This window comes from Castanea sativa, chromosome 9 (assembly GCF_040712315.1).
Source record: "Castanea sativa cultivar Marrone di Chiusa Pesio chromosome 9, ASM4071231v1".
In the NCBI taxonomy this organism is placed as follows: domain Eukaryota; kingdom Viridiplantae; phylum Streptophyta; class Magnoliopsida; order Fagales; family Fagaceae; genus Castanea; species Castanea sativa.
Genome location: NC_134021.1, coordinates 9,990,546 through 10,009,189, shown reverse-complemented (window position 1 = coordinate 10,009,189; position 18,644 = coordinate 9,990,546). Strand labels below are relative to the sequence as shown.

Below are 18,644 nucleotides of genomic sequence, written 5' to 3'. Positions count from 1 at the left end.
ATCACAATTTTGCTATGCCGAAGCATACAGATCTTATACATGATTAGTGGGTTTTAGTGGTAAGATGGTTATTTATGCCTTTCTCTTATAATTTTTTTAATCATTCCCGTAAAAAAGAGTGATATAAGTGTAAAGTACAAGAGATTACTTAATCTTACTCATCACAAATATGACCCACAAAGCTTACTTGTTTAGTTGTGCATTAAGATGCTCATCTAAATTACAAAAGATATAAAGTTTAGAAAATTTTGTTTCAATAGCCATCCAAGGTACACAAGTACCAATGTACACAAAACACACACTATTTTTATATTTTTCTGATTTTTTATTTATTTATTTTGAAAACAAAACAAAAGAAAAACTAAATAGCCAAACAAAAACAGAGAAACAATATGAAAGCATAAAAGAAAGATGCAATTGCATGAAAGCATGATTCCAAAAGCAGATAAAAAATCAAGCAAAGAGAGTCCTATTTTAGATAGAAAGAATTAAAGCAAAAGACAGCAAAAAAGTCAATTAAGTCTTAGGCTCCTTTCTCACCCACACAACACGAGAATAATGCACTCGGTCACTTTTTCATATGTTCTCTATGTGCATACCTATTGTGACAATCTCTAAAATAAGCCTTATATATGTCTAGGGTTGTGAGAAAAGAAACTCTATACAAAATATTTTAGCATGGGCCGAAAATCAAATCTGGAAATTCTAATTTCTTAAGTCTCGATAAATTCTCGATTTGTTGAGATTCTATCGAGTTTCATTCATTAAATCTCAATAGATATGTTTCTGTCGAGAATTTGTTGAGCTTCTGTCCAGCTTCTATCCAGCTTTAATGAACAACTTTTCTTTACTTGTTTCTTGGATCAATTTTCATGGCTATAACACTTGACTTGAATAACATGCTTCTTGAAGTCTTAAACTATCCTAGATCTATCCAAATACAAGTAAAGTGTGTTTTGTTAAAAGATTAACCAATTTACAATAACATATGTTCTAACAAGTTCCACATATGTCTTAACACTTTGCATAAAAAGAGATACTCCTATTGGTTAATATTTGGAGGCCTCATGAAATTGCCTAGGTTACCTAATGGTTGAGTTGGTCCTAATGGTTTGTTCACTTAAATTATGGCTAATTTAATCTTTGTTTTATTTATAATTAATTATGATTTTTTAATGTTTGGTTTCAAGAACCAAATTTTGTTGTCATTGTTAATTTTAAATATTAAAAATAATCAAACTCACTCTTTGGAGTATCTTATTTTCATGTAATTGGGCTCAACAAGTAATCGGTATCTCATGGCCAATGGTGTAGTACAATTTGCAATATAGCTAGGGGCAGAGCCAGAAATTTTTGTTTGGGAGGTCTGGGGTAAAACTATCCTATTAATTAATAATTCAAGAAAAATGCACATCATGACATACTATATACATACATACATACATACATATATGCACTAGTTTTTTTTTTTTTTTTTAAATCTTTAATCCAAAGTATAAGTCATAACTCATATATAATGCTACAATATTATTTTATCGAAATTTTTTGTTAGTGTTATTTTTACTAACACTAAAAAATATTAACAAGCTGAACACTCGATTGAGCATCTAAAGGTCCTTTTTTATCTTGCGTTTTTCTTATTTTTATGAAAAACCATAAGTCCATAACATTCATAGAAATTAAATATCAATATATAACAAAACTAGACTATATTTACAATTACAAGAAATGATATTCATAGAAATTAAATATAATAAGATCACTATAAGAAACCATAAAATAAATAGAATTTAAATTCAACCAAATTAGACAACTATAGTAAATAAATTCAAAATTAGTTTCATAGCACTAAGTAGAAATTGAACTAAAAAAGAAAATAATAAATAAATAGAAATTATACTTACATAGCACAAAAAGAAGATAAAGAAGAAGAATAATTTTGTAACATAGAATGCACTAGAAGAGAAGGAATAGTATGAGAAATAAGAATGGGAAAGGAAAAAGATTTAAAAAAGAAGAAGAAGATTTTTATTGGTTTGCATTGTACTTGCAATGTAAACTTACATTGTAAATATATAAAATGTAGTTGTAAGAGCCCAAAGTGCCCAGGGTTGCCCAGGCCTACTTAGAATTGTGGTGTCAGGTGTTTCAAGCCCAATGCAATTAATTTTTTAAAGTGTGGATTTGCAAAGTCAACTTTAATGCTTTGTTGTGATCCAGATATGAAATAAGTGGAGTTAAGGCTTGTAAAGTAATAAAAAGAAACACGAAATATGGATAAAACATTTCCTCGGATCTAGCCAGGAGTCAATGTTTATAAAGAGATTTACTTAAGTGTTTGATACAAGATGATACTCCATCACTTCTAATGTTTCTTCAATGATTCAACCCCCTTCTTGGAGGGATTCTTTTCCTTTATATAGTCCCTTTCATTACATTTGAGCCCTCCACCTGTACGTCTCAAGGTAATAATTTGGATGCTTGTCCCTTCAGTACTTTATTGGAGGTGGTAGAATGTGTTGTGAGATTACTCTTCAGGTATTATTTCTTCATTAATCCAGCTAGCTGAGTTGATGCAGTGTATTAAATGTGAAGGTGATGACTACTTTCTCCATATATTTCCTTTCTTCTTTACTTGCACATCTTTAGTGTCTTCCACGGTGCCTTGTTCTTTGGTGCGAGTGGTCAGCTGAAGAATTCCTGAGGTGCATTTGTTCCTCTGGCTCCTTGGACGATGGGTCTCTATGTCTTCTCTCCTCGGACCTTTTTCCACGTGTTGGCCTAGACTGGTGTGTGAATGAGCCTTTTTTTCATCCTCGGACCAGACCTATGGGCTCTATGTTGTGTTTGGATCCTTCCCTCCCATAGTAGTAAATGTAGTACATATTTGTAAAACGTGTACAATATATAGTAGAACTATAAAGTGGCATGTGAGGGGGAAGACTTTGGCAAAAAAAAAACTTTCTTGAGAGTTTTCTATCTTATAAATGCCATCACACATTTTTTAAAAAAAATATATTTAAAAGAATACCTCTTTTGCTTTTAGGTGAAAAGTTGGGAATTTTGAGGGCAAATTTGGCTAAATTGTTTGAGGTGGGGGGAGGGGGGCAATCTTTGCTCTTGAAGGGGTTGACTTTTAAAGAAAATGGAGTGGTTGTACTTTTCACCTATTATTATAACGTGGCTGTATATATATTTTTGGGTAAAAAGAGAGAAAATTTTATTTATTTAATGTTCGTTTGATATTTGACTATTTTTGATAACTTATTTAAATAATATGAGGGAAAAAAAAAAAAACTAAAACTAGCTTATTTTTAAAAAGTACCTAAATGAGACTTCCCCATCTTTGAGACTTGAAAGATTTATAGTAAGACAAGTTTCCTAAGAAAATAAAAGAGGTAGAACAATGAAATAGATGAAAGACAAAGCTTTAAATAGTGAAAGAATTAAAAAAAAAAAAGATTAACAAATGAAATAACTACATATTAAAACTAAAATTAATAAGAAGAAAAATGAAGTGTTTGACCCCAAGGATAGACCGTTTGATTCTAGGTTTGTCTAATCTAGGTGATGAGCTTAATGAATATTAAAATTTACTTTAAACTTGAAAGTCTTAAATTTCATCTATCATGCTATCCACTCATGGTGTTTGCACACTTTTTTATGCACATATATGATATGAGTCGGAAGTAAACTACGTTAGCAAAACTTGGATTATCAGTTTATCACTTCTTTAATTGAAAAATAAATTGGGCAAAAAAAAAACTTTTTTTTAAATAAACGCTATATATAATAATTCATTAAATAAATAAAAAATAAAACTTTATTCTATACTATTTCTCACCACACCAGTTTTCCTTCGGGGGTTTCAAAAATTGGAGCTCAGTCACAGTGCACGATCTCGGCCTTCTCGGCATAGTCGAAATCGCCCGAAACGTCCGAAATTTCCCGGCATAAACCGGTATTTGAACCGGTACACGGAACATAGGGTTCCACTGTACCGGTAATTTCAAAATATGGAGGAACCTCCAATTTCCGAGCTTTTGAGCGCGAAGCGCGAGAAGAAGAAGAAGAAGACGACGGCGACGACAACCGAAGGAGCAGCGAAGAAGAAGAAGAAGGACGCTCCAGTTTCTTCAGCGAACGCTGAGAATCCATCGGGATTTGCAGAGAATTGCAATGGTGAAAAGGTTACGGTCTTGGCTTTCGATGAATCGGTGGAGAATCACTTCAAAGCCATAGACACGATCTCTAAGCTTTGCGGAGAGGCAGGGGAAGACGATGCTCCTACTGAAGAAAGCGAAATTAAGCGATTATCTTCCTCAATCACTTTCATAAGGTTTACAATGCCTCCTAATTTTACTCATATATATGTATGTATGTATGTATATGCAATTTGAACTTTAGCTAAGTTATTAGGGCTGTGAATGAACTAAGCTGTTTATGCATTGCTTTGAATAAATGTTATTTATGTTCAGTTGATTATTACACAAATCAAGCTCAATTCTAGGTTTAGGTCGATTATTAAACGAGCAAAGCTCAATGAGTATACATATGAGTGCGTGTGTGTGTATATATATATATATATTGTATACAAACTTTAGGCTGGAGCTCAAAACTTTAGTTTGGCTTTGGAATCTTGAATTTTGAATTAGTTACTCATTAGGAGCTGCTAGGTTCATTTAAAAGCCCTTATCAAAGAGGCTGAAAGTGCGATCAAGTTATGATTTTTTTCTTTTGTTTTCGTTATTGATTACGAGCAGATTATCTGGTGTGCTTTTGGACAAAAGCTTCAATTAGGAATTTTTGTTGAAGAAGTGACTGGTTAATTTCATTTTTTGTCCCTCAAATTTGGGGCATGCGCAATTTTGGTCCCCCAATTTTCAAGTACTCTATTTTATTCCTTCAAATTTCTGAAGTGTAACAATTTAGTCTTGCCATCAACTTTCCATCCTAATTTTGGGGCATCCACGTCAGCTAACCGTTAGCCACATTAGCAAAATTGGAGGGAAAGTTGATGGTAGGATTAAATTGTTACACTTTTGAAATTTGAAGGACTAAAAAAATTAAGGGACTAAACTCGTGCATGCCCCAAATTTGTGGGATGAGAAATTTACCCTATAACATACAATATTGATGTCAAGTTTTTTTGCAAGCTCAGATTATGATTATGGCAGTTAATATTTATTATGATCATTATTGCTGCTGTTGGTTGTTGTTGTTCTTCTCATTCTTATTATTATGAATTATAATTTCCATATCTGCAGTGAATGGAAATATTTTAATTATGAACCAAGAACTGTTAGCTTTGCCTGTGAAGTGGGAAGCCTTGAAGGGAAAGATGTTGTTAGTGGAATAAACTTACCTCAATTTTCTTCTGCAACTGTTCCTAAGGTAAATTGGAATAAGTTCCTACTTTTTTTCCTCTTGTAGTTTGGGGGGGTGGGGGTTTTTCGTTACACAATTTTCTGCCAAACAAGTCCCTTATTTGGTTTGCATGCTGTTGTAGAAGGAGGGATCATCTGGGGATGCTGAATATGTGAAATCCAGGTATTTTCATAGGACATTATTGATTTCACACTGATTTAATGATAAACTGTGATAATTTTTAATGCTACTATAAACTTTATTTTTTTGCTGTTGATATTTTTGTGTGTCACTCATGAGGAAAGTATCTTAGTGTTCCTGTTTATTTACTAGAATTCTAAGCAAATTTATGTACTCTGTGTGTTTTGGTTGTTGAACAGATTATGAGAGTGGCTGGAAAGTATGTGTGTTATATGAATCTTACAAAAGTTTGATAATGAGGGTGATGTTGAAATTTCCTTTATTTTTGTATTTATGTTGAATAGGGTTTCCTACCACATTATACATCTAGTTAGAGGTGACTCTTTGATATATAGGTGTCGGTGAGTAAAATGGTAGTTGCAAATTATTCAAATAGTGCCATCCTATTCACTAGTCCATTATCCACCAAGTTTTTATTATTTTATTTTTGTGTGTTTGGAGAAAATTGGTTGTAAAATAACTGGAAGAAGGAATAAATAATGTGCAGAACATGCATAGCATGTAGCACCCTCTTGTAAAGTAGTGCTAGCACACAAGTGTACTACTGCATTGTTTATGTCATTAGATTTAGGGTGATAGTTATTTTTATTGGATTATGTTTAAGAACTAAAAATATCGTATGAATTTTCATTGAATTTTGATATGAATTTTTCTAATGATGCTAATGAGTTCTAGCTGAAGTGGCATCTCCTTTCCTTGTAAGAGTAAGGTGGAAAGTGAGGTACACCAGGTGCATAACTTATCATATTAAAAAATAATAAGATTCGCAAGTAACTTATCAGATAAACAAAAATAGTTATCACTGATGGATACTAAATGGGCACATGATGTTGCTCATAGTTGATGCTTATTTCTTTCCTTAATCATGTGCTTGTATTGCACACAGTTATGGGGCTTGCTCAATGCTAAATGTAGTTTTTCAGGTTGGTTCTTTTTCTTGTATACAGAAATTTTTGGGTAGTGGCTTCTTGTAGCAAGTTCAAAGAGTTTCGTTTGTTTCAATACTTGCCCGTTATCTGTGTTAAGTGCTACTTCCAATTGAATTGTGTAATATAATTGCATACATTATTATAAAAAATAATTGCATTTATTATTTTATGAAGTTGATTAATTATCAAAAAAATAATTATATATATTATTTTATAAAATATAACTGAAGCAGAAGGATAGGACTTCTAGATTTTTTTATGTTGTAGCTGATAATGTTAGAGCTGAATTTCAAAAATTTTGGCAATTTCTATTAATAGAAGAAGGTTTAAATTTCTGTCAGTGTTGCTATCTATGATGACTATATTATTGATGATTGATATGCACATTTGCAAAATTTCTTTCAACAGATCTTGCTGCAGCAAAGACTTTGTTATCCATGTTGGAGGGCATGTTTGGGCTTTGGATTGGTGTCCTAGAATTCATGAAACGCCAGACTATAATAATAAATGTGAGGTACTTCTATATATATATATATATTTTTTTTCCTTTTTCTTGTGTGTGTGTAAATATATTACTTGATTGGAAATCTTTGGGGGCTAAACCCCCCACATTTGCGTGTACTTTTAATTGATACTTGTCAAAACTCCAAAGGATTGTTGGATTTGATGTTTAGATAGCATATCCTTGTTTGTAAGATTATGTGTTCAGAAGATTTACTTCATTTGTATGACCTTAACACAATTTAGCCTGTCTATCCTCCATGTTCCTCTTATTCATTGATAAAAATCCTTATTAACGAAACGTTGTCATATCCAGAAAGCTTCTTGGCTTGGAAATTTTCAACTTGCTTAATTCTTACATGATTGATACTTGAACATGGAGGAAAATTTTATCTAATTTTGATATTGACTACCAATTTTTTTTTTTAATAATTATAAATATCTTAGTCAAGCATGCATGTGTGTGGTACTTTGATATTGACTACCAAAAAAAGAAAAAAAGAAGAAGAAGCATTTTGCTTATTTTAAAAAACAACAAATATGTTAATCAAGTATGCAATGTTGATTGCCAAAGGCCAATCTTTTATTTATTTTTGGTTAGGCAATGTGCCATTTAAGAATTTTGAGTTAGTTTCATTTAGGCAATTGTTTGTGATATTATGGGGTAACACCTAAAAATGGCTAGTTGGGATAGTTAGAGGACATTGTCCTAATTCGTGCTGTTGAGCATTGTTATTTATTGCTTTATAGCAAAATAATTTCTCTGTTTTGTTTACAAGAAAGACGAATTAGTTATACTCCTTTGAAAGAATTTTAGATGTGCAGTTTGTTTTTTGCTTTACTTATCCCAAAAAAAAAGAAAAAAGAATTTTAGATCTGCAGTTTGATTTTTCGTAAGAGAATTTGTGATGATTTTCTTGGCTTATTTACGTTAAACCATTTTTGTGTGCCTGCCTTCTTTCTGGTTTCGTACGTTCCAGTTTATCGCTGTTGCTGCTCATCCTCCGGGGACTTCATATCACAAGATGGGTGCCCCACTTACTGGTAGAGGTGTCATTCAGATATGGTGTCTTATGAATGTCGGTGTGAATGAGGAAGAGGTGCCACCTTCATTAGCAAAGCCAAAACGGGGAACTAAAAATAATGGGGCCGTGACAGATGATTCAACTTTATCAAAGAGGCCTAGAGGAAGACCTAGAAAGAAGCCAATAGAAGACACAAATCAATCAAAGAGGCCAAGAGGAAGACCTAGAAAGAATTTGATTGAACAACCTCTTGATAACTTGGCTGTTCAGGCTCTGGCTGTTAAACGCACAGAAGATTCATTAGAATCACATGCTGTGGATGAGGTTCCTGGGAATGCCAAAGAAGGTTCTGTACAAGAAGACACTGGCAAAAAACGAAAACGTCAGAAGCGAGCCGTATCTGCATGTAATCTAGCACTTGAAACCCCTACGCAGAGAAGAAGATTGAAACATAAGAAGCGGGCAGTGAGCCACAGTGATAATACAAGTCCACTGTTATTAACACAAAATGATGACGTGGGATCTTCTGTTACAAATCATCAAATACAACATTACTCTGGACAGGAACCTGCTGCAGGTGATAATGTGTCTGACAAAGGTTCCTTGATTTCAAAGGATGTTGCTTTGCCAAGAGTTGTATTATGCCTAGCGCATAATGGGAAGGTTGCATGGGATGTTAAGTGGCGACCTTCTAATGTATGTCAATCCAAATGTAAGCATCGGATGGGCTATCTTGCTGTCTTGCTGGGGAATGGATCTCTGGAAGTGTAAGAAATCTGCATCAGTTGTTGGTTTTTTTGCATAAATATTCTGTCTCCACTTTCTTTTGCCTATATCTATCAAGTCTTTTCATATGGTTTTGCAGTTTCTTCTTTTCTGTTATATTAGGGGAGCGTTCATGGTTACTTTTTAATCAATGATATATGTTATTATGGAAACAAAGGTTGCATAAATTAACACTGATTGTCATAGACTTTTTTTTTTTTTGCTGGAAAGCTAATATAGACAAATTAAAATTGAGAATTAAAATATTTTTATTTTAATTTTTTATAATTTGATAGTTAGGAGTGGGGGGATTACTAGATTAGAAATTTTTTTTTTTGATAGGTAATAAGAGTAATATTATTAAAAATAAAAAAGGAAGAAAAATACAAGGTGTTCGTGATGTTGAACAACAAAAGACAACAGAAAACATAGAAAGCATAGAAATCAAGAATTAATTCTAAGGGAGGAAATAAACTCCGTGATAGAAGAACAATCTGAGAGACCCCAACACCTAGACTAATCAAAGAGAGTCTGCTGCCACAAGTCTTGCAACTGTACTAACGATTTCTCAGTATTTTTGAAAGAACGACGGTTCTGTTCCATCGAAATGATCCACATCAAACATCCTAGGACCAAATTCCAAATATTGGAATTATGTTTCCCAACACATTGCCACCAAAAAAAATAATAAGCTAGCTATAGACCCTAGCATGACTCAATGAATCCCAAAGATATGAAGCATATGCACCCTCAAAATATGGGCCGTAGTACAAAAAAGGTGGACTAGGCAAGTAAAAATAAAAGCTAAAATATTATCCTAGTTTGAATATCAAACTACTTTAACATGGTAAAATTGGTGTATTGCAACAAATTGGACTTAAAGTTGCATATTGAACGATATCCTTTTCTGATTATGTCCTCATATAACATCATTCCTCTGAATATTTTGATTCTACAGCTAAAATATTTATTACAACCTGTAATTTGTATCTTGTTATGTTTTGCCAACCCTGTCAATGCAGTTGGGATGTTCCTCTTCCTCGTACAATGAAAGTTATCTATTCCTCTGTGCATCAGGAGCGCACTGATCCCCGTTTTGTAAAATTAGAGCCTGTATTCAGAGGTTCATTATTGAAATGCGGTGGCATACAAAGGTAGGTCAGTTTCTTTCTTTTTGATTACTGATTTGGAAGGTTATTGGAATGGAAAATAAAGTTTACTTCCCAATGAGCTCTAGCTCAACTGGCACTTTCTTATGCCATAACGAATGAGATGGAAGGTGAGGCTGGGGATTCAAGAACCAAGCTATTGAATAGCTCAGGCTTACTAAGGAAAAAGATTATTTATGTCGAAAAGTCGAGTTCAAGCCCAAGTTTAAGCTTGATTATCTATTAAACCACCCAAGGTTAAACACAATAATGTGTTCGTGAACAAGTTTATAAGCATTGAGCTCGATTTTAGTAAATATTATATGTTTATATGTATACATGTATAAAAATATACTTATATAGTTATATAGACTTGATATTGGATTGTGTAAGTTTGTAATATGTTCTTAAAATAATATAAATAGTTTATTTCGGGGTAGAAATTATCCATAAATTTAAATAATACATGGTTGGTGGATCTACTTTCTCTAAGTTCATAAACAAAAAACACTCTATCTAATCAACTCAAATAATATAATCTCGACTATAATTTAGTTATGTAGTTTTAGAATATATTTGTGAAGGATTGAAAAATTTTAGTTGTAGCCTTTGCTATATTTGGGAAAGGAATAAGTTAATCAAGTAGATTATAAACAAGCTTGAGCTTGTTTGATAAGAAAATGAATCAAGCTTGAATATGTAATCTAGTTTATTGATGAGCTCGAGCTTGATTCATGTACAAAATAATTTGGCAACAAATTGTTCTTGTCATAGAGACTAGGTTTGACTTCCTTTGTAGTACAACTATACAAGACAGTTGGCAATCTCTCCATCTTTATGTATTATTGATCCAAGATATTGGAAGCTTTCGCTCTTTAGTATCTCTTGACCATCGAATCTTACTGCCCCATCATATATGTTTCTACTTTACTAAACTTACATTTCATGTACTCTATTTTAGTCCTACTTAATTGAAACTATATATTGCTGAAGACTTTATATGATTGGAATTTGCACTCTCTGACTGAAATCCCTTGATTCTTTGAGTCTTCATGAATTCCATCTTGTTATTTATTTTTCTTGTTTCTCTGTTTCTTTTCTATTGCACCCATAATATTCACCTTCGGTACTTGGGTAGGTTCCTTATTTTCTTTTCTTTTTTCAATAAACTTTTTACTTATCCTCACTCCCCCACCCAAAAAAAAAAAGTCTGTAGTTTACAGATCTTCCATATGCTGTTGAATGCAATCTGAGATGCTTGACTTTCATGTTTCAACAAGCTTTCCTCAAAGTAGAATTTTCTTGGGGTCATTGTCTCCACCTCCCTTATTATGGAGGGCTTCGGATTTTGTTGGACATATTTAACTAATGCAACTGTAACTATTTGCTACAGGCAGCTGTCTGTGTTGACCTTGTTACGTGGTTTACTTTATCTGATTAAAAGCTAATATGCCATTATCGTTTAATGCAGCATCCCTCTGACAGTGGAGTGGTCAGCTTCGCCCCCACATGATTACCTACTTGCTGGATGCCATGATGGAACAGTAATATTTTTATATCTTGTTTTTATTATTATTTGCATTTACTATGTTTTTTCTTCTTGGCTTCTAATTGCATCCTAATTGATATGGGTCAGTACTTAATCATGCTTTTGCATAATTGGGAATAAGGAAATATTTTCTTTTTGGTAAAATGATACATCTTAGTTTAGTATGGTTACCATCATTAATAACTGTTGATCGTATTGATGCCAGATTTTCCAGCCAAAACCATCAATTGTTGATTCTTAAAGATCATGTTTGCTTGTCACTTTGAATTCATTTATGGTATCAGAACTAAAGAAGTTTGTCATACATTCAGGTTGCTTTATGGAAGTTTTCTGCAAGTTGTTCATCTGAAGGTAACGGGCATATTATAAGATGGTTCCAAGGATTTGAATTGTGATGCATTATGAATACTTAGATGAACTTCATTTTCCCTGTTTGCTTTGCAGATACTAGGCCGCTGCTTTGCTTCAGTGCAGATAAAGTTCCTATTAGAGCACTTGCCTGGGCTCCACTTGAAAGGTAAATGATACCCAAAGATGGATTTTCATTAAATTCATCTTTTAGTCATCTTCTAAAATATTCAGCTCTATGATGATCTTTTGTGCAAAATGATAATTCACAGTAGTGGTGCTTTTTTGGAGGGACTCCTTCAGTCTAGTTTTTTACTTTGAGGATAATTATTTTCACGTGCATTTGTTTTTTTACTCTCTCTCTTCTATTTAGCTGTGAATTTGGGCCTTATGATAGACAGCCTTATCTGCGTTGTGTAAGATGTTATCTTGTGATGGTCTGAACTATGGCATGCAGTTAATTTGAATCTAATATATCCTGTTTGTTGTTAGTTTCAGAATGTAGATGAGCTCAATGCAGATATCAATAAAATTAAAAATCAGTTTTAATAGCAGATTAGCAACTTTAAAATCACATGCTTTTATTTGGCTGGTGGTGGTTAATATCTGTGATATTGAGGCCAATGTTTTTTTCATGGAGTCTGATGCAGGACATGGGTAGCAAAATAGATGCAAAGGAAAAGGAAAGAGAAAACAAGAAATCCTAAGCTTCACCACCTAGAATTTGCTTGAAAACCTTAGGGCTTCACCACTTGAGGGTGCTTAGCATCACCACCAACAAGAGAAAAATTCTCTAATCAGAAAATTCTTGTTCAAATTGTACTTTCTCAAACTATTCCTAGGGCCTTTTTTTAAAAGGCTTCAGGGATCACATTAAGCCACAATTACATCCCATAAAATCCTAAGTCATGATAAAGGTCAAGTTCAAAAATTAAATCTGGTATCTCAAGGAAAATCTGAAATTCTAAAATCTGAAATAATTTTGGTTGTGCTCCCAATCTGGTAACCCACTAATTCAACACCCATCTCTCCTAACAAGGCCAAGCCTAGTCTTAAATTCAAAACCCCAAAGCCCATGATTAAAATCCAAGCACGCCAAACCCAAAACCAATCAACCCAAACATAAAATAAAGCCCATTAACTCTGGTTTTACTTTTGAATTTTGAATTTGAATTTTATTATGATTGAGGATTTTATGGGATGCAATTGTAGCTTAATGTAATCCCTGAAGCCAAGTAAAAAGAGGCTCCAGAAGTACAATTTGAATAAGAATTTTGTGATTAGTGAACATTTTCTCTTGTTTGGTGGTGAAGCTTGGAATTTGTCCTGTTTTATCTTTCTTTTCCCTTTATCTCTATTTTGCTACCCCTGTCCTGCATTAGAATCTATCTTATGTTAGAAGAAGATATGGCTATGGCATGATTTCCTCCCCACCTCTTATGTTGATGTTTAGTGAACGTTTGGATAGCACTGAGAGTGAAATTTTCAGCCTGTGTTTGGTGTTTTGTGTGGGTTCCGTGCACTGTTCATAGGACCCGCAAGTACGAATTTCAGTAAATTTTTTTAAAAAAAACTGGGTCTCACTACACTATTCACACATTTAAAAATTATTTTGCTATAGTGTTTTTAGTTTTTAGTTTTCAGCAATAAGCGAAATCCAAATAGACCTTTAATATGAAATTATATCATAAAGAAGTGAGACCTCAAACATTCATGATATATACAAAGGGTTCCCAAAAGAATTACAATCTAAAATATAAGAATTCTATATAATCTACAAAGAAGTTCAAACCTTGCAAAAGCAATAAACCACTTATACAGAGTCTGTAAGAATAAAGATTTAATCTCAACAAGAGTTGGCTCAATACCATATGCATCCATGTGAGGCAAAAAGCAGCTGCATTCCAAAGTACACATACTACTATACCTAAGTAAGTTTTTCTGACTAAAGTATCAACAACGGTTTGAGGCATCAATCCTCAAACTACAAACACAGTACAGACAAAAGACCCTAACTTTTAATCATTGGTGCAACAATGCAAAATATTGTTTTTATCCACTAGAGTCACGTGCATGCTGAGAAGATTTTAAAAACTCATTGCTGTGGGTATTGGGCTAAATTATAGTGCAAGGTATTGGTATTACTGTTATTTTGTGTGATGGAAATATATAGCTCACTGCTGTTAATGATTTTCAGTGATCCAGAGAGTGCAAATGTTATAGTTACTGCTGGACATGGGGGCCTAAAGTTTTGGGACCTACGGTACATATGATTTCTCTTCTGTTTGCATTCTCATTAATATTCTATTACCAAATTTAATTTGATGGTTTTGTTGTGCACATTTCATTTCATCTGAATAAAGATTCTTGGAATTGTATATAATTCAATTTAATTGCACAAAAATTTTAGATTATCTGGGCAAGTAGAACTTAAATCAAAATTGTTAAAACTAATCATGATATACCTGTATGGTGTGTGTTTGGTCTATAAAAGTCCTATTGAAGTTCCTAGCAGTATTCCTGAAAAACAAAACTTCAATAATTTTTGAGTGAACAAAGTAAAGGTTTAACCTAATTATACAATTGAAAGCCTTGAACACCTTTATCTTTGATAGTTTTGTTTGGGATCCGCAAACTCTCATGGTATGATTTTACTTTGAGGGAAAAGAGTTTCTTGTAGCCTGGAATCTTAGTCTCTGAATTAGTCAAACTTTCTGTTTACATTGTGTCAGATAATTTCTGATGATATATTTTAGCGTGTATTTATTGCCCCAAGGGAGTAATATACAACCACAATCTGCTTCAAACTGAACCCTAATTCCATTTGTACTGTGGTTTCTCATAGATTGGTGAAACAATGCCGATGTTTACTCTTATAATATCTCATGAATATCAGGAGTCTAGTTTAGTTTAAAACCATAATTAATATATTTTTGTTCTATCATAATCTCGCACAATCTATGGCATCCACAATTCAACAATACAAAGTTTAGGCCATTCATGTATGGTGACCCTACATGTGACTAACATGGGTCTTGGGTGGGCCCTTATGCAATGGATGATTCTTGTGGCACATGAATTGTAGAAATGCCTCAAACTCTCAGACAACTTGTTATGTAGGGGATATGGTCCTTGTATGGGGGGTAAGAAGTATTGTACTCAGAGATAACCTTCTTAAACTTAATCACCAATGTTTTGTTTTTCCTGGATTTGGAAATTACAGAAATATCCATGCTAAGGTTTATATGTAGCAGTATCAGCATTGTCATAATTTGTATATAAATTATGAGTTTAAAATTTGATGCCTAGCAGTATGCACGTCTTTAGGGAACAGAACCTTTATTATGCACTAATAAATATTTTAAATTACTCATCTGAATTATGCTAGTTGCATTTATGTTACTGCTTTGTTTTCATTACTTAATGTTCACTTCAAGGTTTAAAGTTTTGATCGATTATTAAGATTGGCTTGAGTTTATTTGACTCATCCTGGCCTCCTAGTTTGGAGATTGTAAATTTTATTTTCTTTAGATAAGATTTCCTCCCAGTAATTAAATCCTTTTTAGGATATCAGTATCTAAAATTTATATTTCCAAGAACTTTGCGAGCACTTAAAATTAAAAATAGAAATAATATATAATTACTTTTTTGGGTTAATTCAATAGTTGGGGGAGGGGGGAGACGTCTCCATTGGAAACACCAGTAGGTGCCGGTTGAGCTGCAAGGTTCTTGCGTAAGACTATAGACTTCACATTGCATTCTAGGAAACTTGATCTTAACATGCAATGAAAATTCTAGCTTTGTAAAAGTTCCACTAATGGTATGTTTTTGAATTTCTTCTGTGTCATGATTTTTATGGAGAGGAAGAAATTTGTGAGTTCATTTACTAGAAGCATTGAAGGCAGAATTGGTGATTACTATTTAAGAATTTTGATATGTTTAATTTGTAAGTAGTGATATAATTGCATGCCATACTCAACAGCTATAACCTTAAATTGGTTGCAGTGATCCATACCGTCCTCTGTGGGACCTCCATCCTGTGCCAAGGATCATATATAGTCTGGATTGGCTGTCAAATCCAAGGTAGTGTATGATTGATGCAGCACAAATTAGGCTTATTAAGTTAAAATTGTTCCTTACTTTGGAAGCATTCTTTCTTCATTTTTTTAGATGTGTTATTCTATCCTTTGATGATGGAACAATGAGAATCCTCAGCTTGCTTAAAGCTGCATATGATGTTCCTGTCACTGGAAAACCCTTTGGTGGGACAAGACAACAAGGGTTGCACAGTTATTACTGTTCATCATTTGCTATCTGGAGTGTTCAAGTGTCACGAATAACAGGTATTTCGCATATGCCTTTAAATGACTAGTAAATATTGCTTCTATCACAACAAAAAATAAGACTATAGTGATACATTGACTTAATTTTCATGCTCCATAAATAACTACTTCAGCCTTTTCCTTTCAATATTCCAAATCATATCTGGGTCTCTTATTGTAAATATTTGTTTCACTGCATCTCTAATTATGCAAGCACATTGTATAAAAAAGTTCAATTGTCAGATCCTAAGAAAGTAAATATATTACGGTCTGAACTCCAATGAACTCTAGCTCAAAAGGCAACTGCTCCCTTTACAAGTATAAGGTGGAGAGTAAGGTCATGTGGGACCCATTGGGTGCTTAACTTGCCAATAAAAAAAAATCTAGCACATTCTGAAGTGTCGCATGCATACAATTACGAAATAAAATTTAGATGGTTAGATCCAAGAAACAGTTCAATTATATTTTTGGTTCTACGCTCCACAGAATGTTTCCCTGCTTAAATTATGCATCAGTTGATTGAAACTCAGAATACATATGTTCTTATCCTTCCTTTAAAAGTGGCATGTGAATATTTCTGGATTGGCCCTTCTGGTTAAATTATTCTGGTACTACTCAGGCTCAGGCATAATGATGGATCATTAACCTTAAATCTAATGCAAAATTGCACAGTTGTATCTAATATATAATTTGCTTGTGGGTAGATGGTCATAGTCTTCACATTTGATCATAAGTGGAAATTTGTCATCTAATCCAGTTATGCATACAACTCTGAACTAAGTCAATTGAGCAGCTAATTTCTGGTATCAATTATCTACAAACTCTTGAATTTTGATTTTAAATGTTAGGCATGGCTGCATATTGCACTGCAGATGGGACTGTTCTCCGTTTCCAGGTGAGTTTTGAGTTCCTGCTATGGATCTTTTTATTTCTCTTTTTAATTGGTAATTACACATATGCTTAGTGGGTCTTGAAACCTCATTCTTAGAGGAAGTACCATTTGAGCCATAACTCATTGGCTAGTTCCAGTTATGGATCTCACCTGCTAAAATTTTCTTCTTATCTTCAATTCTGAAGAAAGTCTTCACTCTTCAGTACCTACCTTGACTTTCTATAAGTTTTGGTTTTGGCTTCCCTAAGCACCTTTTGCATATTCATGGATTGGTCATTTTAGGATATTTGCCCAACATGGCAACATATAATATTTCATTGATTTTATGTTTTGGACCGATTGATTTTTCACTTATTCTTGGTAGTGGAGGGTAGAGACATTCTTGGATTGTATCAGTAAAACCTGTCAAGTTAGAAGGTTCAACCTTTTCTGATCATGATGATAATTCAGTGGGGCTCATCTTCTGGGGAGTCTTGTAGCACTGTAAATTATCCACAATTCTGTTTATTGTGCTCAGGAACTCATGCTTTTGCCAGGTGGTTGGACACAAAGGGACCCCTTGTTAATAATTATCCTTTATTAGTAGGATTTGAGAAAGAAAAATAATAACCGTATGCAGCTCTAAGATGAGGCTAAGCTTTTCTTTAACATGATTATTTTGTGTTTTTAATCAGCTTACAAGCAAAGCAGTAGACAAAGATCCCTCACGAAATCGGACCCCACATTTTCTTTGTGGGTCACTAACCGAAGAGGAATCACTTATCACCATTAACACTCCAGTACCAAATACCCCTTTCCCGTTGAAGAAGTCACTGAACAAGAGCGGGGACACCCCTTTATCCATGCGGGAGTTTTCATCTGAGCCACAGCATGTGAAAAGAGCAAATGATAAGATGGCAAAAGGTCCTAGTATGGATGCCAAAACTTTAGGTAATTTTTGGCAATTACACTACCACATGCATTTTATAAGCTAGACAGCAGTTCTTTTTATCCAATAAACTTCCTCCAATGTCAATCTTGTTGCAGCCCTTTGTTATGGCGATGACACTGGTACAGAATCTGGAACTGAGGAAGCATTGACATGTCCCAAGAGCAAAAAGAGACCAAATTCTAGAATTAGCAATAAAAAAAATCCAGAGGATGACCTAGCCTTGGTATGCAGAGATGAAGAGCCACCAAATACACAGGGAAAAGAAAATGGAAAAGCTGAAGCTCGAACTATTGAAGTTTTCCCTCCAAAGATTGTAGCAATGCGTAGGGTGAGGTGGAACATGAACAAGGGTAGTGAAAGATGGTTGTGCTATGGTGGAGAGGCCGGAGTTGTACGTTGTCAGGAGATTGTTTTGTCTGATGTTGATAGGAAATTGGCCTTGAAGAGATGAGACAAGTCCCGAATGTGTGTATATTTGTTCCTCTTCTTAACAAATCTGTATATTTTTGTTTAATTTTCTCAACTAGCTATTTAATGTAATTTCCCTATTCAATTTCGCGTGGGTGAATGTATAGGTTTCTTTTGTTGCTTCCATTATGTTATTAGCGAGACCAAATTGTACAAGTGGCCAAAAAAAAAAAAAAAAAAAGCCACCAAATTCATGGG

At 33.7% G+C, this 18,644-nt stretch overlaps 1 protein-coding gene across 2 annotated transcripts; it reads left to right on the top strand.

Annotated features, from left to right (window-relative positions):
• The first annotated feature begins 3,861 nt into the window (after window positions 1-3,861).
• On the top strand, window positions 3,862-18,546 carry LOC142610862 (uncharacterized). 2 transcript variants are annotated; one of them, XM_075782825.1, is made up of 15 exons: window positions 3,862-4,339; window positions 5,268-5,394; window positions 5,510-5,550; window positions 6,906-7,011; window positions 7,979-8,790; window positions 9,811-9,942; window positions 11,408-11,480; window positions 11,797-11,836; window positions 11,930-12,002; window positions 14,031-14,096; window positions 15,839-15,916; window positions 16,004-16,176; window positions 17,004-17,050; window positions 17,722-17,977; window positions 18,074-18,546. In XM_075782825.1, exons 1-15 carry the CDS (start codon window positions 4,017-4,019, stop codon window positions 18,427-18,429), a joined length of 2,703 nt encoding a protein of 900 aa, XP_075638940.1. In that variant the 5' UTR covers window positions 3,862-4,016; the 3' UTR covers window positions 18,430-18,546. The 2 variants fall into 2 exon arrangements, with proteins under 2 accessions (XP_075638940.1, XP_075638941.1); XM_075782826.1 differs by lacking the exon at window positions 3,862-4,339 and having other exon boundaries at window positions 5,294-5,394; window positions 6,906-7,006.
• The last annotated feature ends 98 nt before the right edge of the window (window positions 18,547-18,644 follow it).

Bases quoted from the DNA above. Each gene is read 5' to 3' on its own strand.
- LOC142610862 (XM_075782825.1), top strand. From the start codon at position 4,017: ATGGAGGAACCTCCAATTTCCGAGCTTTTGAGCGCGAAGCGCGAGAAG. The intron at 8,791-9,810 runs GTAAGAAATCTG...CTGTCAATGCAG, and splicing joins GGGAATGGATCTCTGGAAGT to TTGGGATGTTCCTCTTCCTC. The intron at 11,481-11,796 runs GTAATATTTTTA...TCATACATTCAG, and splicing joins CTGGATGCCATGATGGAACA to GTTGCTTTATGGAAGTTTTC.